Source organism: Nyctereutes procyonoides, unplaced genomic scaffold (assembly GCF_905146905.1).
Source record: "Nyctereutes procyonoides isolate TBG_1078 unplaced genomic scaffold, NYPRO_anot_genome, whole genome shotgun sequence".
Lineage (NCBI taxonomy): Eukaryota > Metazoa > Chordata > Mammalia > Carnivora > Canidae > Nyctereutes > Nyctereutes procyonoides.
In genome coordinates this window covers 9712740-9739095 of record NW_026575144.1, presented here as the reverse complement: position 1 = coordinate 9739095, position 26356 = coordinate 9712740, and the positions used below count along the sequence as shown (strand labels likewise).

The following is a 26356-nucleotide window of genomic DNA, read 5'->3' as shown; positions in this document are numbered from 1 at the left end:
CCATATTTCTGGGATATCAAGAGTGTGGCTGTGGTTTTTCCTGCACAGTTGTTAACTTTGAGACAGGAAGATGATCCTGTCTTGATTTTATGTAGCAATTTTGTTAAAGTATTAAACAGTAGGTAGCTATTGATGTTTGAGAAAAATATACATATTGTGTCAGAATCTTTATTTTAATTTCCAGAAATACTATTCGTATCACATGAAAAGAAAGATATGTGATCATCTATTTTTACCATTAAGTAAGTTGAAAAATCATTGGAAATCCTGAAATTTTAACAAGGATGCAATTATATACAAACAATTTAAATTCAAAAGATTTTATAATTATGAGAAAAGCTAAGCAAGTAACGTGAAATTGCAGTGTTAGTGTTATGTTTAAGTCCCTCGAAAGACAGGTCTATTTTAAGGAAGTTTGTTTTTTTTCCCCCCAATGTGTCCATTTATGGATATTAGTATTACAGAGATCAGTAGGGGGAGGAGTACTGGTTTCTCCACAGAACTCTTCGTTATTTATTTCATTTGAAATATGTGTGCATTGGAATCAAATCCAGTTAAGTCTATTGGATCATGTCTCTGGTATTTCAGTTGAGTGTGGTTGTAAAAGAGAGTTAGTTAATTCCAGGATTCCTGATCTTAAGATCCTTGGCCCTACAGTTGGCTCACTGCCCACTCTCAAGGAAGGTCCCTTGTCATAAAAAGTGGTTTGGGTTCAGAGAAACTGCCAGTTGGGGCAGCTAACTTGGACACATTCATTAGAATCAGTATTTATAGACTAATTTCTAGCAATCCCAAATATGGCCAGTTTTCGCTGTTCATTCTCATTCCTGTTTACTCTTCCCTACCTTTCATATCTTTTCCCCTCCTCCTCTGATGTGCATAAACATTGCCCCACTGTGAGGACAGTGTGTCATTGCAGGGTCTATTCTGTCAATTTTTCTGTGTCTTTCCCGTGCATGGTTTCTTCCTGTTGGAGAGGCGATCTCTTATTCCCATTTTATTTGGAGCACTGAGGGATACATATTGATACAAGCATGTATTCCCATAGCAACAAGAGATTGGCAGCAGAAAATCTGAAAAAGTGTTAGTCTCAGCTAAAATACAAGGAATTGGGCTACTTTGGAAGACTTTGGAGACTAGGAGCTCTTGAAGTTAGATTAAAAGCAGCGTTAGTAAACATCAAGGAGGGGTGCCGGTGGGGGGGCAGTGGGAGCTGGGTGGTTGGATTTAACTAGTCCTGATTTGGGGCCAAACTGGGAGAGGGCAGTATTGTCACAGTCCTGTGCATTTCATTGTTTTTCTCTAATTATAACATTGAATCAGAATTCCAGGGCTGAAATTATTTACACACACAGTTACAGGAGGTTCTCAGGTGCAACCTTGTTAGAGAACTAGAATCACTGATACAGTCAAAATGATACACAGTAAGGCCTCTTAGTAACCACCAAAAAACAATTATCTGCTTTCATTGATGGACAGATCAGTGCTTGGAGCAGGGATTCTCAAAGTATCAAAACTCTTGTGTTGGCAATAAAAAAAAATTTAATTTAAAAAATAATCTAAGCAATATAGTGAAAGACTAATACACCGAAACTGAGTGAGACAAATTCCACAGTAAAACGGTGGTTCAGTCTTGGGAAATTTATTAGTAGTTTTCATTGTATCGCTGTCAACCATATCACACCCAGTGCCCTTCCTTTTTAGCAAATGATTTTATGCTTTTTTGATAATCCAAAGCTGAAATGCATAGAGAAATATAATTTTTCTAAGTAAATAGTTTAGAAGAACATATTTATGATATCCTAACATTTATATACTTATATAGATATGTATGTTTTAATGTGTGTGTCTCCAGCCTTCATTGTTTGCTCTATGGTAGGATTTGTAGGGAATTAAAAGTATATTTCAAAAGGGCTACCACAGATCGATTTAGAAAAAGATTATTTGCAAATGATTGTAGCTGCTACAGTATTTGTGTAAAACATTTGGCTATTCGCCACAGTCATACACTAAAAGAAATGGCAGATGAATAAAAATTAAATAGAAATAAAAATTTTTTAAATGTTTAGAGGAAAAAAGGCAGATCTCTGGAATGGGGAAATTTCACATCTTCAAAGGGAATGGAGGAAATGACAAAGGAGAAGGCCAGTTCATGTCATTGAAACAGAAAACTCAGACACACCCAACCAAGTAAACTGCCAAAAGCAGATCTCCCACACCCAAAACATTGGGAACCATTGATTTAAGGAGGTTACTTTGATGGGGACAATCATGTGTATGGATAATGTTGCATGCGTTCCATTTTTACATGACAGAAGTGAACATAGAAAATTCATCCAGCTGTCTTGGGTCACTTGGACTGCAGTGTCCTTTACTTCTGGCAAAGTAATGTGTGAGATTCATGGCACCTTCGGGAGTTCCTCTTATTCTTGATAATCAATTTAGTTGTCAAGGAAAATAGTCCTTTTTGAAGGGAACCCTCAAATTAGCTTGAATTATCAAAAGTAATTTAGCCCCAGCTGGTACACTTCCTACCATTTTTGTTTTCTTTCTTGTAAGAATTCGTGAGACACATTCTAATGCATATACATATTCTTACGTTTTGATGCTTTGCTGTGCCAGAGGTTGAAGGAGTGAAAGAGGTAAATAATGGGATTAAAATTAAAACACATTGCTCAAATCTCTGACGCAGTGCTACCAGCCTTCTCCTGACTATTAGGAAAAGCATAGCATTCCTTACCTCATTATTAAATGCTCACTTTCTCAACATCTGTTTATCCAGTTTCTGAATTTCTCAGATTTTTGATTTTGTATTGCTTCCTGCCTGCTTTGTTTGGCTGGTTCATTGCCAATTAACACCTCTCTCTCAGAGTAGATGGGAGAAATAAAAGGCTCTAGAATTGACCTTGTCCTGTTTGCTCATTGTTTAGCAGTTCTAATGAAAAGTTCTACCAGAAAGATTGAAATCATGGTAGTAAATGAAATTTGGGGGTGGTCTGTAGGGTCTTATTCTCCATCATATTCCTATTTTCCATAATTGAAGTGGACCATATCACTATTGAGAAAATAGGTAAATGGGAGAGTGCACCAGGCTGGTAACTAAGGCATTCTGCTTTGCATCTTAACTAGGTCACTTGACTAGCCACAAGGCTAGTCTTTCTCTACTTATTTTACTAATGCAATGTCCTCTTGGATTGGGTAATCTCCAAATGCCTTCGTGTTCTGTGGTTCCCTCTAAAGGTCATGAAACGAGTGCGCACCGAGCAGATTCAGATGGCAGTGTCCTGCTACCTCAAACGCCGGCAGTACGTGGACTCCGATGGTCCCCTGAAGCAAGGACTGCGGCTGTCACAGACTGCTGAGGAGATGGCGGCCAACCTCACAGGTAACCAGTGGGGCCGCCCTCGGCAGGCTGGAGCAGGAGAATCCCTGCTCCTACTTCCCTCCTGTTCTGGAGAGACTGCAGCAGCCTCAGCAGGCAACACTGCATAATGGTGCTGGCCTTCAGAGATGCTATCTGCCCTTCAAAGCCACTTCTAGAAGCCCCTGTCATAATCCATCCTGCTTCAGAATTCTCAGTGCTTTTCTCCATATCTGATGTTACATGCAACTTTTTCCCTCTGTGAACTATTACACTGAAAGATCTGGAGGGCCAGGGTTCCCGTCCCTATCTTGCACATGGCCCTCCCTGTAGCCTGGAGCCTTGCCCACGGAAGTCAGGTTTGCTGGGCAAACCAGTACTTTGGGATCAATGGTCGAAAAGATTGGTGTCCTAGATAGGTTCCTGAGGTTTTTAAAATTTGTTTTGGGTTTTAGTTTTGCAATCAGATTCTTTTTTAGAAAAATGTGTTTTAAATCTATCTAGAATTGCAAATAGTTATTACTTAGCTATGTTGTGAGTTCAGTTTTTATGTGATATAATTTTCTTCTATTGGATCTGGGTACTGGAGACTTTGCAAACAAACAAATGGCTGCGGTGCTTTTCAGGTGATTTTGAGCTGCTTTAATGGCTATGTGTGAGTTCAACATTGCAGTGCTTTCTCCAGCTCAGCCCTGGAGAAAGGTTCCTCTTACCTGCTCGGACTAGACTCTTCTTTCTTTTTTATTCCTGTACTTCTTTCTGCTCTTGTTAGTATCTGTTACCACCTACTTCATCCCTTAATGGTTTCAATCCCCACACTGGTAGCAGCAGCTCCCTCTGTTCCCTCTTACTATCTTCAGAGTCATGTCAGAGCCTTCATGCTTAAAGGTGTATTGCTATTGCTAGAGGAAAAGAATGATGGGACAGTAAAAACCTGAGGACATCCTCAAACAGGTGGTTCCTGACCCCCTGAGATAGTAGAAGTAGCACAGTTAGGCATCTGCCTTCTTATTCTTTAGCATCACATCCACCTCCATTGTTCCTTTCTTTCAGACTGGGTTACCCTTGACAAGAACAGAACCAGAGGACGGACTTGAATAGATTACTAAAGCTATATTGTTTCTAGTAGGATGACCAATATATAGAGCCAGAGTAATTCCTTCTCAGCCCACCAGCACAGCCTTTAATGTGCACACATAATCTCCTGCTGCCCCCTGTTCATTACAACCTGAGAACAGTAATTCAGTTGCAGTTGTTGATAGAAAATAGAAGCAAGCACTCTTAAACAGATTTACAGAACATGACTCTTCTTTGTTGTCTGAAGTCAGACATAATGGCTTATTAGGAAGGTTCCTGGAAAACCACCAGGAAATGTGTGTATCATAAGATTTTGTTCTAGGTCATTCTGTCAGTTGAGTAATCTGAATAATTGTGTCTTCATTCAGCAGACCACCTATTCAACACCTGCTGTAGGTCAGGTGCTGAAAAGTCCTAGAGATAGCTAAGATTTGATCCTAGCTCCGGGAGAACTTCACATCATAGCCAGGAAATGAGGTGGATAAGTCAGTGATGACAAGAGAGCACAATGTAGTAAGTTCTATGGTGGGAGAATGTTTCAGGTTCTGTACAATGAAGATGGTCATCTTGGCAGGTCAAGGATTGTTCCCCAAAAGGTCTCATGATCTCCAGCATATAGTCAGGGGTTGGTAAATAGAAGGAGTGAGCTGAGTCTCAAAAGAACCATTAGGAACTTACCAGGGGACAAGTTGGAGGAGAGTTTCCAAGTTCTCAGGTGTGAATTATGGAAGGATCATTCGGGGCTGCACTGACTGGGGAAGGCCCAGAGTAGAAGAACCACAGTAGTTAGTTAGAAGGCCATAAGGGGATCCCAGTGAGAAGGGAGGACAACCTGAATTGAGGAGGTGCTAATAGGAGTAGATAGATTGAAGAATCTGTAGGATTTGGTGACAGATTAACTCCAGATGGGAGCCACATAAAGGAGATCCTGCTCCAAGCTGTTGCTTTGCATTCTTGTAGGGCACATGGACATCCCCCTTCCTGTACATTTTATGCTGTAGCTGCCTCCGTCCTGCTGCATTGATTTCGTTCCTCTGTAATCTATCTTCTGAAATGTGTTAATGTTTCATCCAGATTATTAAAGATGGATCCCTCAGTCCCCAGCCACCTTTCCCCAGTGTCCCTTTATCCCTGTAGAAAGAGTAAGGAAGTATTGTTCTTCTTTTTAGAAAGCATAAACTCACAGGAAACTAACTGCATGTTTACATACTGAATATATGAATATTGAGACTCCAGCTTTCTTCCCCATGTTCTTCTGCCCAGAACCCTAGCAGTCAGTCACATATCCCTCAGCAGGGTGATTACAGAATCTCCCCTGGTGAATCTGACCTGCCTAAGAGAGAAGACCAACACAGACATTGACATTGGGAGATTGCCCATCTGGGTCATGCTGGGTGATAAACAGAGTTCTCGTCAGCTCTCTAGTACCTCACCTTCAGCCACAAAAGAACCTAACATACTAGGGAAAAAGAGAGGTGGAAAGAAAAAGGGAGAACCAATTGAGTGAAGCAAACCTCAAAAATACCATCATTGATAGCCTTGAAACAAAAAGAGAATGCTATTTTTTAAAAACAAAGATCATTCAGAGAACAGCAAGAAATGTGGTAAATTTATGTAAATGGTAGTAAAGATGAAAAATCAGTAGAAAGGTTGATAGTTGAGGCAGCAGATCAGTTCAGGAGATCTAACCTTGGAATAGTAGGGGTCCCCGGGGTACATGGCTGGTTCAGTCAGTAAACCATGTGACTCTTGATCTCAGTGTTGTGGGTTTGAGCTCCACATTGGGCCTAGAGCTTACTTTAAAAAAAAAAAAAAGAAGAAGAAGAAGAAAATAGAGACATAGTAGGGGGTCTCAAGAAAGAGAAAACAGAATCAACAAATTTCTCAAAACCGAGAGACATGAATTTTTATTGAAATTCATGTATTGAAACCCTACTAGGGGTCCATCATGATGATTGAAAACAGATCCATACCAAGGAATGTTATTGTAGGATGTCAGAACATGGGGTCAAATGCTTTCAGATATGTCTCTCACAAACTTATATACCTGTCCTCTTTCAGTCAACTTATCCTGTGCTTTATATCTTCTCATTTTCCACTGTCATTTTATTTTGGGTAACAGGAGAGAGGGAGAAAGATATAGTTACATGTGATCACTCGGCCTTATTTAGCCAGAAGCCTCAACAAATTTTGGAAATCTGCTGAAATGTCCATTGGTATGGATGCATACTCAACACCCTCTTCGATCCATCCTTCCACATATTGGATTAATAATCATGTTTCCCATCCCCACTTTGTGTGTCTTTTCCTCCTTAGTTCAATCAGAATCCGGTTGTGCCAACATAGTGTCTGCAGCCCCTTGCCAGGCAGAGCCCCAGCAATATGAAGTACAGTTTGGACGACTACGAAATTTTCTCACTGGTAAGTGCTAGAACTTCTTATTAAGAAAGAATCATGCAAGTGTCCCTCAGAACCTACTATATTTCCAGGTATGGAGTAGGGATTCAGAGGTGGTTGAACATAGTACTTGCATTCAATCTTGTGATCTGTTGGAATTCCTAGGAGAGTTAAATCACAAGGTAAAAGTTTGCAAGGGCTAGGGCTCCAGGTGTTTTTTCACTGTTTTTTTGTCCATGGCTGTCAGCAGGGTAACTGGAACTTACATTTGAAAAAAATGAGGTTATTTTGGTTTTCTTTTTTTATTTCAAAAATCCTCAGGTTAATAATTTTTAATGGTAAAGATGCATATAAGGCACCAAAAAAAAAAAAAAAAAAAGATGCATATAAGGCAATCAACTTCTAAACCAAAATAATATATCTAGTTTTACATTACTTAGGGTTATCCTGATTTACTTGACCCTCCTAATGATTTGTGCTTTAAAGGAAAGAGTCCAGATTTTTTATATTCTGGGGAAAATGGCCAAAATGTTATAGGAAATAAAGGTTACAAAACAAAACCATGGAGAGGGTAATCTTATCAGCCTTAGAGTTATTGAGTGATGGAATTCATAAGTATAATCTGTTGTTACAAAAATGAAAAAGTCATGAAGCTTAAAGGTTTAGTAAAAAGAGTCTATTATGTTTATATTGAAAAGAAAGAAGTTCCATTAAGATCCTCATATCATGAATGTTAAATATCTCAGAACAGTGATCAGTCTCCAGTAGGATAAAAAAAGAAAAATTAAATTTATAAGAAGGCTTTCATTCAGAGGTGAGCAAGAACTTGAAGATAATGCATTATGTAATCACTGGCATTGATTAAAACCTCAAAGGTTTTAAGCAATTTAAAAAAAAAAATTTTAGAAAGTGATTTTACTCATTTTTTTTTAATATAGCCATATTTCTTCCCCATGATCCATTTCTCTCTCCATGCTAGTGGTGGGGAAGCTGGTTTAAAAAGGAATGCCTGGCTTCTCTCAGCATTTCTCTTTCACTCATTCAGCCAATATTTATGTTAGGCACTGACTACTTGCTGGGCTAAACGTCGCAATAGAGCATATTGATGTGGAGCCTACTGCCTAATGAGGGAAACAGACAAAAGCATAAAACCCCAATGTATCATTATAATAGTGATACCCACCATGTACTCATGCCGTGAGATGGCATTTGTCATAGACATGACTTATTTCCGTTATGAATGACATTCATGACTGTAGTGACATTATGTAGATTTTTGTTTATATTTTTTAATCACTGAAGCATAGCTGTAATAAAATAGACTCGTTGGAATAATTTTATTACAGAACTGTGATTACTTTTTATAATGAGGAATTAATACATTTTATTGATCACTAACGTGATTTATTCTGGTGCAAAGTTTTCTGCTTAAATTTATTTCTTTCGGCTATTGCTGTTTTTCTTTAATATTTGCTAGAACTCTTAACTCTTTTGGTTCTTGTATCTGATGATGCTGGTTTTTTTTCTAATATGTGCTACCTTCTTTATTCTCCTCTTGTCATTTCCTTCCCCCAGAATTTTAAATTTCAATAAACTATAATCTATTAACTCTTCCATATGTCTTGTTTCAAAACTGAAGAAGTTATCTGTTATTGTACCTATAATTCCTTTATCTGCTGAGCACAGGTTATTTGAAGGGAGTGAATATATATTTTGTGGGGTTTGTTTTTTTGTTTTTTTTACAGACTGCTTTTCCTGGGACATTTTTCCCTACCTCAGGTCTCTGATGAGCAGTCAACCAAGTCAAATGAGCAAGTATTTCCTGAGCACCAAGATAAAGTCATTAATCTAAATAGGAAGCAATCTTAACATAAGAAGGCTAAAAGTAAAAGTTTTTAAATAAAGTTCAAATATAGTGGAAGAGTTTTCACAGGCCAGGATGAAATCAGTGCTAAAGTTTGTACATAGAGGACCTGTATTAGAATGAAAGGAGAAAATCATTTGGACAGCATAGTTGGAGAAGGTCTTACCAAGTAGGGGGTGGAATTTAAGTTAGCTTTTGGAAGATGGGTTGGATTTCAGTAAGCTGTGGAAGAGAAGTAGGAGGATTCAGGGTATGTGAGGAGACATGAGCAAAAGGGAAGAGATGGCCTTTATGGTACTCTGCACTTTGTGCAGAACAATGAACCAGGGATCCCTGGGTGGCGCAGTGGTTTGGCGCCTGCCTTTGGCCCAGGGCGCGATCCTGGAGACCCGGGATCGAATCCCACGTCGGGCTCCCGGTGCATGGAGCCTGCTTCTCCCTCTTCCTGTGTCTCTGCTTCTCTCTCTCTCTCTCTCTCTCTCTCTCTCTCTCTCTCTGACTATCATAAATTAAAAAATAAAAAAAAAAAAGAACAGTGAACCAACTGGCTTGTTGAGAATCAGGCTTTCAGATTGGAGAGGAAGCCAGCCACACGAGCCAGATTGAGGAGAGACCTGACCACCAAGCCTAGGAGACAAAAGTCTGAAAGCAGTTTCTGAAAGGGTTTGTGAGTGGGATGACTAGGAGGCCAGCCTAAAGCTCACTGTGGTACTGGAGAAGTGAGAAAGGACCACAACTCACCAGTGTTGTGCAAGTGGAAAGCAAGAGCTTGATTTCATAGTTAAAATTCCCAAGGTAGAATCTCCAAGGCTCGGGATTAAAAGAGGAAGAGTTGAGGATGACTCACACTCTGTGACAAACGGGGGCTCGAGCTATATCGAGTAGAAATACATCAGTTTGGGTTTTTTACATCTATGATGGTGGCCTCTTACTATATAGCTTGCAGTAAGAAATTGGAGGCTAGTATTTAAGAGAAAGATACAGACTTGTGATAAAGAATTCAGTACCAGTTTCATGGAGGTGCAAATGCCATTTTTAGGAGATGATAAGTCTCAAAGGAAGATACAAGGAAAGTAAGAGCATCTCAGGCCGTAGCACCATATGTGTATTTTCCCTCTGTAAGTTTTCTATGGGTGAGAGATTCTGTGAGCTCACCTGTTGCTGTGGGCCATTTTCTTCAGGAAGCATAGAAGAAAGAGCATAGATTTTGGAATCAAGCCATCTGGGTGTGAATCTGGGGCCAGCTGTGACAGGAGACTTGAGGATGGATGTCTAGTGCCTGAATCACGGAAAGCACACACTCAGTGTTCATCCTTGAAAGCAAAATGAGCATTTGAGAAATGAGGAGAGGAAGAGGAGCCCAAAAGGAAGGGAGGTGAAGAGTCAAGCTGACTAGTGTGGTATTTCTGAGCAAAGACCAGGGGTGTGAGGTCAATGGGGTCAAACCCTATAGAGACAGGTGAGAGAACAAGGACTAACAAGCTCAGTTTTCATTTAACTTAGCGTCCTTTTCACTACTAATTTCTGTAAACTCGTGAAAAACTTCCTCTTATACCACCATCAGAGTGTGGCAGCAAATAGGTATTTGTTACATGGCCAGTGGATGGATAGATGGATGGAAGGAAGGAAAAGCATACTTTTCAGAGGATATGTTACTTTTGAAATTAGAAAAAATATATTTCAAGGAATACATTTTCAGTAAAGTATAAAGTGTATATTATGAATTGCAAGGAAACAAGATTAAAAAAAAGAGTTAAGATTTATGCAAGTCGTACCTTGTTCCACATAATGAATATATTGATCAAAATTTTATTTTATACCTGACATACTGTTCTCTTCAGACAAAAGAGAACAATTAGGCAATTTTGAAAGTGAGCTGAAACAGCAATGAATTTCAGTAAGTTTTTAAGTCACGCAGCCCTATCTCTTGATGGCTGGGGTTTTTTTCCCCTAAATTTATTAAACTAAAATGCCTCTCAGTTTGAAAAATAAGCCTGAAACTAAGAGTTTAAGGAACTGCAAATGGTGCTTTGTCCCAGTAGAATATATTGGAAGTCTGATTGGTAAGGGTTGAGTTCTCTTGGTTTTGTTTTTTTCATTAGTATTTTGGGGAAAAATACAAGCAAAACCACAAAAGCGATAAAATTCAAATTAGCAGCAAGTGAATATGATGGATAGATTTTGCCAGAATTAACCTGCTGCTCCACATGGGCATAAAGCCAGTACTGACAGCTATGACACAGACAACTCTGTACACAGGTTCTTGAGGTGCCCCAAGTCAGTTGTGGTCCTGCTGCCCGCCCTCACCTCCGGCTGAATGGCTGCAGAACCTCTGCACCATCACAGATCACTCTGCCCCCACTTATGTGGGTGTCAGATACACCTCTATGCTTTTCTCATTCACCTGTGGTGATTAAAGCTGGACACTTTTTTGAGCATCGCATGGTGTTAAAGTCTCAAAATAATAAAAACGTCTCATCTGTAAATCATCACTGTAAAAGGGTAATTTTACTTTTTAGCCAACATAATCAAAATGATTACACTGGCAGATATGGGACAATTTTGGGTGAGTGTTGTCATCTTTGTGTTCAGGCGTGCCAGCCTGGGTAGCTATTCATGTTAATGAACTCACTAAAATAAGTTCTTGGATAATACTGTTGGATGATGGAGGCCAAAAGTGATCACAAAACAAAACAGAGCCCTAAAATAGTATGTCAGTACTTGCTTAATGGCCAGCCAGATAATTCTGAATATGCCTGTATTTGTTTTTAAAAATTACCAAACTAAAATGTTTCTGTGAAGAACTTACAGTCTCCCAGAGTATATCTAAGGACCCTCAGAGGTCTGTGCTCCCCATTTTGGGAAACACTAAGGTATTGTGGAAAAACAGTGAACCTAGAAGACCAGGGTACAAGCTCCTGAAGTATTTTGAGAACTTAGTCAAGTCACTTAACATCTGGGGGATCAAATTCCTGACTTGTGGCTGACTTGAGACCCAGGTTTGCTAGACTTCAGAATCCCTGCTCTTCCCTCTTCAGTCAAAAGGCTTGGACTTTGAGTTTCCATAATTCTGTGTCTGGTTTCTATTTCAGTCAGCAGTCCTGACCAGAAAGTGTTGTATGATAGTGGGCTCCCTGGGAGGGCCACATTATTCTTTGAAGTTATACTAATTATAAAGCCCTTACTTTTTGTCATTGTAGATTCTGATTCCCAGCATAGCCACGAAGTGATGCCTCTCCTCTATCCTCTCTTTGTCTACCTCCACCTCAACCTGGTCCAGAACAGTCCGAAGAGCACAGTGGAAAGTTTTTACAGTCGCTTCCATGGAATGTTTCTGCAGAACGCTAGCCAGAAGGATGTCATTGAGCAGCTACAGACCACTCAAACCATCCAGGACATCCTGTCTAACTTTAAGCTTCGAGCATTCCTAGATAACAAGTACGTGGTCCGTCTCCAGGAAGACAGCTACAACTACCTTATCCGCTACCTCCAAAGTGACAACAACACCGCCCTGTGCAAAGTACTCACCTTGCATATCCATCTTGACGTGCAGCCTGCCAAGAGAACAGATTACCAGCTCTATGCCAGCGGCAGCTCCTCTCGAAGCGAGGGCAACGGCTTAGAGCCCACTGATATGCCTGCCCCTATTCTGCAGAATGAGGCTGCCCTGGAGGTCTTGCAGGAGAGCATTAAGCGCGTCAAGGATGGCCCTCCCTCCCTCACTACCATCTGTTTCTATGCCTTCTATAACACAGAGCAGCTGTTGAACACTGCAGAAATCTCCCCAGATAGCAAGCTGCTTGCTGCTGGGTTTGACAACTCCTGTATAAAACTGTGGAGTTTACGATCCAAGAAGTTAAAATCAGAACCCCATCAAGTAGACGTGTCTCGCATCCACTTGGCTTGTGACATTCTGGAGGAGGAGGTATGAGTATCATTTTTCTTCCCTACACCTGCCTTACTAATTTGCTTAGAATTCTTACCAAATATGACAGCTCTTGTGGAGAATGGACTTCATTATTTCCTCCATCATATAGCTAAAGCCAGACCAATACCCATGTAACCTATAGCTATTGAATTCCTGCTCGTGTCTAACCTCAGAAGAGATGAGAGCTATTTTTAACAACGTTACCTGAACATTTTTAATGATTGGTCAGAATTTATTACTGTCTGAATAAGGATAACATTGCTAAGCCTAATTAAAGACCTTTAGCTAATGTTGAAATTTACAGTAAGTGTGTGTGTGTGTGTGGTGTATGTTTGTGTACATTTGTGCAAATATGAACACTTAGAAGTAGGATTACTGGGTCAAAGGCGTCTGCATTTTAAATTGTGATGAATGGTCTCTCTTTTTTTTTTTTATGATAGTCATACAGAGAGAGAGACAGAGACAGAGACATAGGCAGAGAGAGAGGCAGGCTCCATGCACCGGGAGCCCGATGCGGGACTCGATCCCGGGTCTCCAGGATCGCGCCCTGGGCCAAAGGCAGGTGCCAAACCACTGCGCCACCCAGGGATCCCCAATGGTCTCATTTTCTAATCTCATCAAAAGTAAATGAGAACACTGGTTTCTCTTCCCCCTCCCCAACCCTGGGTGTTACTGGCCTCTCTGAGGCCAGTGCACATCCTCTGGCTCCATGTGCTCTGGGTGTTCCCAAACCCCATCTTGAAAAGTGCACAGGCAGTATAGTTGATATTTTATCCATCAGTCAATGTAATGATCTTGCTGGGTTTGTTTGGGGATGGTTAGGGAGAAGGGCAGGGCAAGTCGCCTGAGTCTCAGGTCACTGAGATCTCTGCCTTAGAAGACATGTGGGCAAAGAGAGAGAAATTGAACTTCACAAAGGTAACTTGCCCTGAGAGTGAGAGCTAGAATATTTTTGTCATCACACCACTGAAATTCAGGTAGCTCTGCCTCACTTTACTTGCAATGGAAGATTCTTTGCACAGGATTGAAAAATTGAGGAATAAAAACAAAAAAAACACGTTCAAGTTAATTTCCACAGGTGATAAGGATATCAAGAATATCGGGTACACAAAATAAGCCCTTTTTTCCTATTCTTGTTTCCTTAGTCACCTTCCAGTTAGCATGGGCTGTGAATTTTTGTTTCTTGCAACTGAGACAATATAATTAGGGGAGTTGTGATGAGTAAAAGGTATACACTCCAGCTTACATGCTTTGATTTCTAGGATTTTATAATACCTTCCAAAATGTTTTCTATTGCACATGTATTTGAATTTTAAAATTCCTTTTCCTAGGAGACAATTCTAGCCTTTTGAGTATTCTTCACATACAACTGAAGGATGCTGCTGTCATTTGTTTACAGCTCTCTGTAGATACAGGCGTCGTGTTTGGAGATTATTCTCAGTATTACCAATTAAAAGAAGAAAGCAAAGATAGATACAAAGAAGAAAGGAACATTAGACTAAAATGTTTAAGATTTTACCCTGGCTGCCACTAAAAATTAGCTCTGTGACTTAATCTGTGAAGACGTCCAGGCTTTGGAAGGTGCACACTTGAAAACCTAGAAATAAAGAATAACATGATGAATTCCAGGCAGTGAAAGAAATTCCATCTGGCTGGAGTTGGGAGGGGTATGACAGGCAGCAGCACGACTCCACAGGCTACGCTAAGGATCATGGTGTCCTGAGCCAGGGCAGTGGCAGCAGGAAAGGAACGTGGTTGCCCACTCAGATGAGAACCTGTGACTGGATTCAGTGGAGGGGCCAGAGGGGAAGGAGTGGAGGATGACTTCTGTGTCTCAGACCTGACCACCCAGGTAGATGGTGGGAGGTGCTGTTCAACTCCAAGAGAAGAAAGGATGTCAGAGGAGCACTTGTTTTAAATATCTCTCTGATTTATTCACCATTATCCATATTGAAAGTACTGTGGATGCTGCCACAGTGTAAAGGTACTGCTTTCCTTGTGAATGGATTTAAATTTTAGAACTAAAGTTGAGGTCTTCCTATTATGTTGTCGAGAGGTTTCCTGTTTAGGATTTCTGCATCCCTTGCCCATTTTGTTATAGCAGTTTAGGGACGTTTTTTTGTTGTTAATGGGTTTTGTTGTGGGGGGAGGGGTGGTGGGTTTTTTTTGTTCCTGACAAGGAACATTTTGGGGGAAAAGCAAGGTATAAATCAGTTGTGGTAGTTTGTTTTTGGTGCGTGTGTGTGTGTTTTAAGATTTTATTTATTTATTTATTTGTTTGTTTGTTTGTTTATTTATGAAAGACACACAGAGAGGAAGGCAGAGACCTAGGCAGAGGGAGAAGCAGGCTCCCTGCAAGAAGCCTGATGCGGGACTCAATCCCAGACCCCAGGATAATGTCCTGGGCTGAAGGCAGACGCTCAGCCACTGAGCCACCCAGGCACCCCTCTGGTAGTTAGTTTTTAATATTTCTTCAATGAGAACTTGGACTTTTTTTTTTCCTTCTAGAATTCACAATTAAAATAGAAACTCTTAAAAAAAAAAAAAATAGAAGCTCTTAATGCAAGGATCAGAAATTCACATGCCTGTAGAAGCCAAGCAGGGAAACATAAATGGTAAAGCTAGTAGGACCAAAGAGATGGTAGGAACTACAAAAGCACATGGAAACCCAATTAAAAAGCCAATTTGCGGCCTGTGTCTTAATTTTTGTGAACCAATAGCCATTGCATAAATTAGCAGATTAAATGTTTTAATAGTAGGTATTTAAAATACTGATAAGACCCAGCAATTCCATTTCTAGGTATATACCCAAGAGAATTGAAAACATATGTCCCCACAAAAGGCTTGTACATGAATGTTCGTAACATCATTATTCATAATTGCCAAAAAGTGGGAACACCCCAAATGTTATTAACCATCTGGTTAATTGATAAACAGTGTGGTGGATCTGTGTGATGGAATATTATTTGGCCATAAAAAGGAATGAAACTACAGGAGACATGAGACTTGCTATATTGTGGATGAACCTTGTAAACATTATGCTGAATAAAAGAAGCCAGTCACAAAGGACCAAATGCTCTATGATTCCAAATACAGTCATATCCATAGAAACAGAAAGTAGATTGGTGGGGACCAGAAGCCAAGGGGCTGGGGACAGGTAAATAGGCAGTGACTGCTAATGGATATAGGGGTTCTTTTTTGAGGTGATGAAAAAATGTTCTGGAGTAGATAGTGGTGGTAGTTGTACAACTCTGTGAGTATACTAAAAGCTATTGAATTATACTTTTTAAAAGAGTGAATTTTATAGTATATGAATTATATCTCAGTTTTTTAAAAGTCAAAACCAGTAATCAAAAGCTCTTATGAGGGCATAAAATTTTCTCTATTAATTAAGCCAAATAAAACAGGATTTACAGCACTGCCGTGTAGTTTCTGGTATCTCCAATGTAGAGATATTCTAGATTAACCTCTGAAAAGCTATTAACTGGCATAGCGGTGCCCCTCTTCCCACCAGTACCAGTAGCCCCCATCCTTTCTGAGACCCTCTATCCTCTGTTCCACAGTAAATGGAGTTAGAAATGAGGTCCAACTTTTACCCTTGTTGATTGGTAACTATGTATTTTTAATAATTTGGACAACATGGCAAAGCCACAGATACCAAATCAAGGATTTGCTCTTCGTTTCAGGTATGTGTAGATGATCACCCTCGTCACTGCCAGCTTCCCGCCCTCCTAGCCCAGCACTACAGCACCAGTATTCGGTTCATGTACTGTCTAGTGAGCCTTCCCCCAATCCAGCAATCTTTAAGTTTGAAAAGTAAAGAAGTCAGTATTGTCAAATATTCAGTTCTGTAATTTGTATATAAAACGGTCATGTAGGTCTATGTTGGCCTATATAACAATATAATGTGAGCCATGTTTGTAATTTTGATTTTCTAGTAGCCACTTAAAAAAGTAAAAAGAAATAGTCAATTAATTTTAATAATGTATTTTATTCAATCTAATATGGCCAAAATATCATTTCAACATGTAAGAAATATTAAAAAATTATTAATGAAATCCGTTACATTCTCCTTTTTTGTCCTAAGTCTTGGAAATCTGGCGTGTTTTACACATACAGTACATGTTCAGTTCAACTAGCCAATAGCCACCTCTTCTATTCTAGTTCAGGTTACTGTCATTTTTCCTGGGGAGAGCAGTCCATCCCATACCCCTCCCTCACACACACTTGATTCCATGTCTTAACCCAATCCCAAGCCAGCCATATTTAATTTCATTCCATTTCATTGGCAGCTCATGTTGGGGAAACAGCCCAGGGCTAAATTTCAGACCCCAGAAAGTACCCTCGGAGCTGGGAAAAATTGTGAGCTGAGGCACTTTGAACCTCCTAGTACAGGAGCAGACATCCATAACAAGTCTGAAAGTTGTAGGGCCTCCATGGTCTAAAGCAGGGCTTAGCAAACTATGGCACAGGGGTACATAAGGTCATGTTTGAAAATCTTTTTATACTTTCCTATTATTTTTTAATTTCTCATTTTATGCATTTTTATAATGTACATAGTGTGATTTATTATTACATGAATATACCTTAAAAATTAAAGATTCCTATTTGGGATGCATGCCCATTTACTGTAGGGTGTTCATTCAATTGTAGGGAGTTTGGGTTTTGTCCCATAAGCATGAAAGGAAGGAAAGGGAGAATCTGGGGCTGGGCATGTGTGAATCAGCTGCTTGTTCAGAATTTTAGCTCGACTTTGCTGAGGCCCTTGTGGGACTTGGTTGAGCCACAGAAGAAAATGTGGCTGGGTTATTTTAAGCTGTGGTCCTGGCAAAGAGCTGATAGTGATAGCCAGCAGGAATGCTCTGGTTTTCCCATCTCTTAGTCTATAGTCAACCAGGCACTTTTCCACGTGCTCAGGACAATCATTGAGACCCCTGGGAAGTGCCACCTTGACCCCTGGTGCACCCTCCTCTCTCCATCTCTGAGCATGCTGTTTGGGTCCCCACTAAGGAGCTGAAGACCCACTTTCCTAACTTCCTGCCCCAAGAGAAGACCACTTAAGCCTCAGAGATGGTAACGTGCCCTTTAATCTACCACTCACTTTCAGATACTCTCTGTGTAATTTATCTGGGGTCGTTTTTTGCTCCCACAGTTTTTATATAAAGTTTCTGGTGTACAGCAATGAGTCACTCTTGAAATTTTAAAGTGTTGCTGTAACCTCTTTTGAAAGGAAAATTGCTAATATTCTTGGTAAACTCAGTAGACTGTTAGGCTCCTGAATGCTTATGTATTTTTAATGTGGAGTGTCTAGAATAGCCATTTTGAATATTCATGGACATCAGTGTTTATTTTCTCTTAAATTTTTCTGAAATCCGTACACATTGAAGGCATTTGTTTTATTTTGAATTTAATAGTTTTCAAATAGAGATTAAAAAGATGCCCTTTTCCTGTACAAGAACCTAAGACCCACAGACCTATTTATTTCTAAGCTAACAAAGCCAATTGGTTCAAAACTCCTTCTTACTCCTCATTCTTCTGGTGTTTAATGGAAACCATTTTAATTTGTGAATTCCTGGATAGAGACAGCTGTGGTGTTAGGGAGCTTGTCCATGAGGGAATGAAGGCAAAATGGATTTTGAACAGAGATGCTGTCCTTGAGGGGAAGAGGGTGAGAAAGGGACTTTCTCCCTCAGTACCATGAGTAGCTATCTTCTTTGCTGTCCCCCCACACAGAAATTTATTTCCAAGAATCCCGTAAGTTGGCTTTGTTTGAAGCCATTCTGAACCCATGCCTCATTGGGGAAGATGTTTCAGACCATTCAGAAAGTCACGGTTTAAAAACTTCATCTTTATTCCTCTTTGGACATTGGCAGTTTCTGCTGGTCACAAGCTGTGAGGGTCCTTTATTGATAACTGGACCTTTCTGGTTTCCTCTCAGCTTCGATATGTTTGGGCTTTATTTTGACTAACCTTCTACAGTGGTTCTGTATTATTTTGAAGTGAGACGGTGCCTGCCTTCATCATTGATCCCACTCATGGGAGTAATGAACATGCCAGGAAGTTTCTTAGTGGAGTAGAAACGGAGCAATGTGGCTTCCAAAGCAGCTAAAACCGGCAGATAAAGACAGGCCCTCAGAATAAAAGAATCTGAGAACTTAATGTAAATTCAGAAGTCAGTCTTTCCAAATGATGTCTATCAGAATTAACAGTGGAAGTTACTGTGGGCAGCCTTTTAAGCAGGCTTTGAAATCTGTTATTCTCAGCCTCACTGTAAGGTCCACAGTCAACACTGTATAATAATGGCCTTGCATTTGTGCACTTTTAATACAGTATTAGCTGCAAGATATATTTCAGGAAAACAATTTGCAAGTTGCAAGAGACCTTTTATTCATTTGTGCAATTATGAGTTTTCCTGGGGTCACCCTTAAGGGCAAGACCACTGTCATTTGTCAGGTAGATGCTATTTCCCAAGTAGTGGCTTGTGTTTTTTTTTTTTCTTTTTGTTGGACTGTTTGGTTTTCATGGCAGACCACTAAACATTTTCTCCTTGTGTGTCTCTCTGCCACCTGCCCCCCCCCCCCCGCTGTCCCCAGGATGATGAGGATGACAATGCGGGCACAGAGATGAAGATACTACGGGGACACTGTGGACCAGTGTACAGCACAAGGTTCCTCGCAGACAGCTCAGGGTTGCTCTCTTGTTCTGAAGACATGTCCATTAGGTACTGGGACCTCGGGAGTTTCACCAACACTGTGTTGTACCAAGGACATGCCTACCCTGTGTGGGACCTGGACATTAGCCCATATAGCCTGTACTTTGCCAGCGGGTCCCATGACCGCACCGCGAGGCTGTGGTCATTTGATCGGACGTACCCGCTGAGAATATATGCTGGACACCTGGCAGATGTGGACTGTGTCAAATTCCACCCTAATTCAAACTACTTAGCCACAGGCTCGACTGACAAGACTGTCCGGCTATGGAGTGCTCAACAGGGGAACTCCGTGAGGCTCTTCACGGGCCACCGTGGCCCCGTGCTCTCTCTTGCCTTTTCTCCCAATGGTAAGTACTTGGCATCAGCTGGTGAGGACCAGCGGCTGAAGCTATGGGACTTGGCCTCTGGGACCCTTTATAAAGAACTGAGAGGCCACACGGACAATATCACCAGCCTCACCTTCAGTCCGGACAGTAGTCTGATCGCCTCTGCATCCATGGACAACTCTGTGCGTGTCTGGGACATCAGGAACACTTACTGCAGCACACCTGCCGATGGTTCCTCTGGGGAACTCGTGGGTGTGTACACCGGGCAGATGAGCAATGTACTGAGCGTGCAGTTCATGGCCTGCAACCTTCTCCTAGTGACTGGAATCACACAAGAAAATCAGGAACATTAATTTTTTTTTTTTTTATCTTTGTTGTAATGGACTGGGGCAGTAGTGGAAAGCCTCCAGGTTGCAAGTCTTAGGACAAATTAAGATTGAATCACTGACTGACTGTGAAAGACTCCCTGCTTCTCCCCCTTCTCCCTTGCAGACATCCTGAGCTCATCACCCCTTCACTCTCCCCCAAATGTCGAAGGACTGGAGGGGGAAGGTGCTGGGATTGGACATGAGATGGAGAATTAAGAGGCTCTGGAGGTCAGATTGCAAGTTCTTCAGAGATCCCACCTGTGTCCTCACGCGAGCACCTTCGTGTCTGTCTCCTTTTCCCGTCTGTAAACCCGAGATGCTGCTTACCTCGCTGCTGGGTGCTGCATTTGGTCCGAAGATGGTTGCGGGGCGCCCTCACAAGGAGCGGCGCCACAGGGTCACATGTGCCCAGGTGCTCGGGTGGAAGGGATCTTTACTGGTCTAGGAATGCAGGGGTGGGAACTAGAAATGGGGGGCGGGGGTCATCCTGGCATAAAGTCTTTCCTTTTCCGTAATTACAGAGAACCAGGATTTTTTATTATTATAATTATAATTATTATTATTATTGAGAAGAGGAAACCTAGCACTGGCAGAGGGGCCTTCTCTGCTCTCATCTTTCAGGTTTTACTCCTGGCACTGGCTGTGATACTTGGAATCTTGAGGTTCAGGGAATTCAGAGAATTTGGTAGCAGAGTGTTTTGGGAGAAAGGGAAAATTTCTGGGTGATGGATTGATCACTCCGGCTGACATGTGTCTAGAGGTGGGTGGGTGGGTCTGTTTGAGAAAGTCCTGGCTCTTGCAGTGATGGTGGGAGAGGAAGAGTCTCCTCATGGCTGCACTTCTATGAACAGTTCTCTCCCCTGAAAGGACAGATTGTGGTAAAGAAATGAAAATAATTTAAAGTGATAAGTCAAAAAAATAGAATTAGAAGATGTTAAATTTTCCAAATGCCCATTTATTCCGAGGTGTGGCTTTCTCAATGTGTTTTTCTCCTGCGATCATTTGCTCCCACCTCCTGCATTGCAATAGCGGTTTAATGAACACTTTGTGAAACAAAACGTAAGTACATACACACATCTAAAACTGTGCTTTGAGGATAAAGCAAGTTCGAATTCGTGAAAAAAGGATTAAATATTTCTGTTTTCTGAAGAGAGTTATTTTGTATTTTGTTTTCTATTAAAATGTATTTAGTTTCAAAAAAAAAAGTGTTGTCATCTCATTTAAACTGTGAGGACAGGTGGGTGTGTGGCCTGTCCAGGGGTGACGTGCAGCCCACCTCTCTTCAGAATAATAGTCACTCATGTGGGCCAGACAAGCCATGACTAGGTATACTCTACTTGTTCCTATATTCTGTTACTTTGAATCATGATACCTCTCTGCATTCACAGGAATTATTGGTAACATTTATTACTGTTTGTACATCCAAGATTGCCAGTTGCTAACAAGAGACAACATACATTTTACCATCTAGAGTAATTTGGGAAGATCCCACTTCCAGTTTTCTTTAATGACCCCATTATAAAATTTCTAAGGGGCACAACAACTGTGCTATTTAATTTAACTTAAACTATTTATAGTACAATTCCAGATAAATTTAAATGATGCAAGAATTTTTTAAATGTACTGTAAAGCAATTTCCTGGCAAGAACACCAAGAATTATCAGGAAATTAAATGAAGACACTGGAATTCTATGCCAAAATGTTTTTTCTTGAGCCTAAGATGCTAATTAATAGGAAATGTTTCTTATTCATAAAAACTTAGATATTTGAAACATTGTAGGAAGGATCCTTTAGTGCCTCAGCCAGCATCCCCTTCCGCATAGTGTGAGTGAAGAAGCCCAGAGAGAATTCAAATGTGTTCGTATCTGTAATAAGTGAACTCTTAAGTTAAATTATATGATATATTGCTAGAAACAATAAAATCCCTAAATTGGGCCAAATCATTCTCAGAAGTGAAAATGCCACTGTTTAGCAATGATTTGGAAAGGTTTTGTGTTTGTTTTTAATGCAAAAAATTTTTAATTAAACACAAAAATGTATTAGGTTGGTCAGTCTTCAAATTACCAATCATGTATATACTTTGTAATTTCATTTTTTTTAAAGATTTTCTTTATTTATTCATGAGAGAGAGAAGCAGAGGCACAGAAGTAGGCTCTCCACAGGGAGCCGGATACAGGACTCAATCCCTGGACCCGGGATCATGCCCTGAGCCAAAGGTGGATGCTCAACTGCTGAGCCACCCAGGCATCCCCACTTTGTAATTTCTTTTTTTTTTTTTTTTTTTTAATTTTTATTTATTTATGATAGTCACAGAGAGAGAGAGGCAGAGACACAGGCAGAGGGAGAAGCAGGCTCCATGCACCGGAAGCCCGATGTGGGATTCGATCCCGGGTCTCCAGGATCGCGCCCTGGGCCAAAGGCAGGCGCCAAACCGCTGCGCCACCCAGGGATCCCCCCACTTTGTAATTTCAATTCAAGCTCTTAATGATCTGTATGTTTGGCCTCTTTTTTCAAAATGATTTTAATGTGGGATGATTTAACTTTATAGACTGCCCCTCACAACTTTCCCAGAATCATAGAAATGTCGATCAGAGGTATGGATGTATGTTTATGGCCACAAGGTACATAAGAACATAGTTCTAATCTTCAGGTTACTCTCTTGCATTGTTTTATTTTCTCTTCAGGGCAATTTCATTAGGCAGACAGGACGGGTGATACTACTATTTTGTAGATGAAGTATCTAAAGCCCAGAGGAGCTATATTATCTATACCCAACATGGAATGGTTATGTCTTGGATTTGTTACATAAAGGATCTATATTCGGTATGCTCAAGTTCTAGCTGGAAGAAATAGCCCTGATGATAGAAAAGCCTTAAAACAACAACAACAAAACAAAGAAAAACCTTCCACAAAGGAAATGTGAATATTTAACAAATGTATATATTAATGCTTACTATCTACCAGAAATCATTCCATGAGCTTTATGAAAATTAACTTTTTTATCTCTGTAACAACCCCGTGATATAAGTACCATTTTTATCCATATTTCACAATGAGGATCCTGAGGCCATATTGGATTAAGTTACTTTGCCAGAGAGTCACATAGCTAGTAACCAATGAAGCCAGAATTTGCACCTGGGCAGTCTGGCTCCAAAGTTCGTGCTCTTCCCCAGGCTCTTATCTCGCTTCATTCCCCTGGTACCAGGTAAAGAGTGACCTGAGGTTACTAGTAACTAAATGTTCCTGGCAACAGTCCTAAGACTCATGCTTCCCTTTGCCAAATAAATCAGCAGCATCAGGCAGAATCAGGACCAGACAATAAAAACAAACTTAATATATAGCTAAAGGAAACCTGAAAATATCCAATTATTTTGAACCACAATGATAAATCTCTGCAGTGTATAAGAGGCAGAAAAAAAAAAACAGCTGAAATTTCTTAGACTGATAGGCTCAGAAAAATCTGACTGTAATTTCAAATTAACAGTAGACTGGCCAAAAGAAAGAAAAAGTTGAGATAAAGGAAAGTAAGAAGTAGACATGAAATGGGAACCAATTTGAAGTTTTTATATTCAAGATCAAGCTTCTAAGGATAACTGTGATTAGCCTTTCATTTGTTTTATTCATATTATTAAAAATGTCTTGGTTGTATTAAAAAAATCCATTGAATATTTTACTATTGCCCAGATTGGTATTTAAGTATATGGATTAAAAGATTAGTCTGTACTTCAACTTGTCTTTCAGTTGCATGTTTTAGAAAAGTGTCCATTACATCTATGCCCAGCCCACAATGAGGATTCATATTATAGACCCCTACATAGCAACCAAATGAATCTTTATGATAAATGGAAAATCTTCATTATAGAATTTGAGGAATGCAAATGTTCCTTGTCAGTTTGTCTCTAAGGACAACTTAGATACTTTCCCATAATTGAAATTCCTAAAAGAAATATTTTTATATTAAATATGGGAGTATCTATTATGATCAGATGTTGTGTTAGTGCACAAAAATGCAACAATAAGCAAAACTGATACAGGTCCTGGCTTGAGTTTAAAGAGGGAGGCAGTTATTGACCAAATAGTACCATAAATAAATATGTAATTTCAAACAGTAGGGAGGGCTATACAGGGAGTAATGAAAAAGTAAGCCCAGGAATCTAATTTAGATTTAAGCATTCAAGGAAGGCCTCCCTGAAGAAGTAATAATGAAGTTGGGACCTGGAGGGGAAGCAATAGTCAGGCAGAGTTCAGGAAAGAATGGTCCAGACTCCCAGCTGGAGAAGAACCTGGTACACTCACAGAAGTCCACTGAGGCTGAGGCAGTGTGAGTAAAGCATAGAACAGCACAACATGAGTTTGGATAATTTGGCAGGGCTTTGAGCACTATCAGGAGTTTGGCTTTTATCCCAGGTGGGATGGAAGCCATTGAAGGGTGTACAACAGGGAATTGATGCAGTCCAAGTTCCACCTTTGTATCAATGACAGCAGGAGGACACAGACACATTTGCAGTGGACTTGGACTTCAGCATCAGGATAACAAGGCAACATGTACCAAACCCGTCTGTGCCAAGCACTGCGGGGCACAGCAAAGTGATGGAAGCCAGCTACCATGTAGTAGGCTGCCCCATATGCCCCCCTGGGGCAATGAACTGAAAGCAGCCTCTAACCAACAGCCTGTAAGGACCTGAATCCTGCCAGCCACCACACGAATGAGCTTGGATGCAGATCCTGTCCCAGTCGAGCCTTCAAATAAGACTGCAAGCCTCCTGACTGACGTGGTGACAGAGGTATCCAGCTAAGTCTGCCCAGATTTCCAACTCACAATTTCTGTGAGTCAACTGTCTCACATGTCTATCAACTGTCATTTTAAAGTACTGGGGTTTGGAGTGATTTCTTATGTAGAGTAGATAACTAGCCCATCAGTCTACTCCATAGTCCATTATTTTAACTGCTATGCTGTAGAAAATGAAATCATTACTGATGTAAAAAAAAAAAAAATCCCTGACAGCTATAAGGAATATGAATTGAGGTGAGGGTGAGAGTGAGCAGGGAGGCCAGTTAAGATCATTGCAGTTGTCCAGGAGAGAGATGAGGATGGCATGTACTAGACTGGCCACAGTGGAAATGGAGAAAAGTGGACAAATCCAATGAAAATTTTAGAGATGGGTTGCCTAGAGTTTATTGGATTGCATGGAAAGAAAAGACAGGAATCATGGATGACTCACATGTTACTGGCCTGAGCAGTTTGGTAGATAGGGTTGCCATCTATTGTGATGAGAATCCCAGAGGAAGAGAAGGTTTGGACCTCTGAAATTTGAGGTACATATAAGAGAACCAAGTGACAATACCATATAGGCATTTAGACAGACACATCTGGAGCTCAGAGCAGAGGTCTGCCTTGACATTCTAGTCTGGGACTTACATTCATTAGAGTGATTTCTGCCACTAGGGACAGAAATCTAACTCCAAGTGGCTTAGAAATAAGGAATGTTATTGGTTAACATAACAAGGAGTGTAGAGGTCAGATGGGTTTCATGTGCAACTCACCTGTGTTCCGTAATTCCACTGTGTTCTCTTTTGTGGCCTTTCCCATTGGAAGAGGGCTACCAACAGCAATGAAGACCAGACCCCCCCCCCCATTTATGTCTACTGGGGATGTGAGCTTACTTTCCATTTCTCACTCTTTAAAAGCAAGGAAAAACTGTTTAGAAGCTCCAACAAACCTCTCCAATTTGCATTAGGCCTGCTAATCATTGAACCTGTCCCTGACAAGGGCAAGAGTCATAAGCATATAGTTGGAATTTGAAGCCTTTGAAGACATGATCACCAAGAATAAGAGCATAGAGGAAAAAGACATTAGAGTTCACAACTAAGTTTTGACCTTCTCTAGCATGTACAGATCAGAAAGGAGGAGCAACCAACAAAGGAAGAAAAACAGGAGAGAGCACTGTCCCAGGAGCCAAAAGAAGAACATACTTTAAAATAGGGGTACTAGGGGTTAGAGCTTGGCGGAGCATGAGACTCTTGATCTCAGCATTGTAAGTTGAAGCCCCACGTTGGATTCAGAGATTACTTAAAAATGAAATATTTTTTTAAAAAAAATAAAAGAGTGGTCACTTGTCCTGATGAATTCAAATAAGGGTTGGAGAATATCCATTAGATTTAGAGGGCAAGTGGCTGACAATCTGAGCCCTGACAATTATGCTTAAGTAACAGAAATATAAAGGACATTGAAATGGATTGAAAAGTGGAAAGGTAATAGAAACACAACCATAAACACTTCATTTGTGACATGTGACACATATGCCATGGAGGAAGAATAGACT

General features: G+C 40.5%; 1 protein-coding gene across 2 annotated transcripts in view; it reads left to right on the top strand.

The window, feature by feature from the left end:
- The window catches only part of TAF5L (TATA-box binding protein associated factor 5 like), a 28349-nt gene extending 7569 nt beyond the window's left edge, over positions 1 to 20780 (top strand). For both annotated transcript variants that reach the window (XM_055308790.1, XM_055308791.1), the window contains exons 2-5: positions 3241 to 3385; positions 6755 to 6859; positions 11900 to 12624; positions 19221 to 20780. In XM_055308790.1, the coding sequence (XP_055164765.1) occupies positions 3244 to 3385; positions 6755 to 6859; positions 11900 to 12624; positions 19221 to 20018 (1770 nt within the window). In that variant the 5' untranslated portion in view covers positions 3241 to 3243 and the 3' untranslated portion in view covers positions 20019 to 20780. The remainder of the gene's footprint in view (positions 1 to 3240; positions 3386 to 6754; positions 6860 to 11899; positions 12625 to 19220) is intronic.
- The last annotated feature ends 5576 nt before the right edge of the window (positions 20781 to 26356 follow it).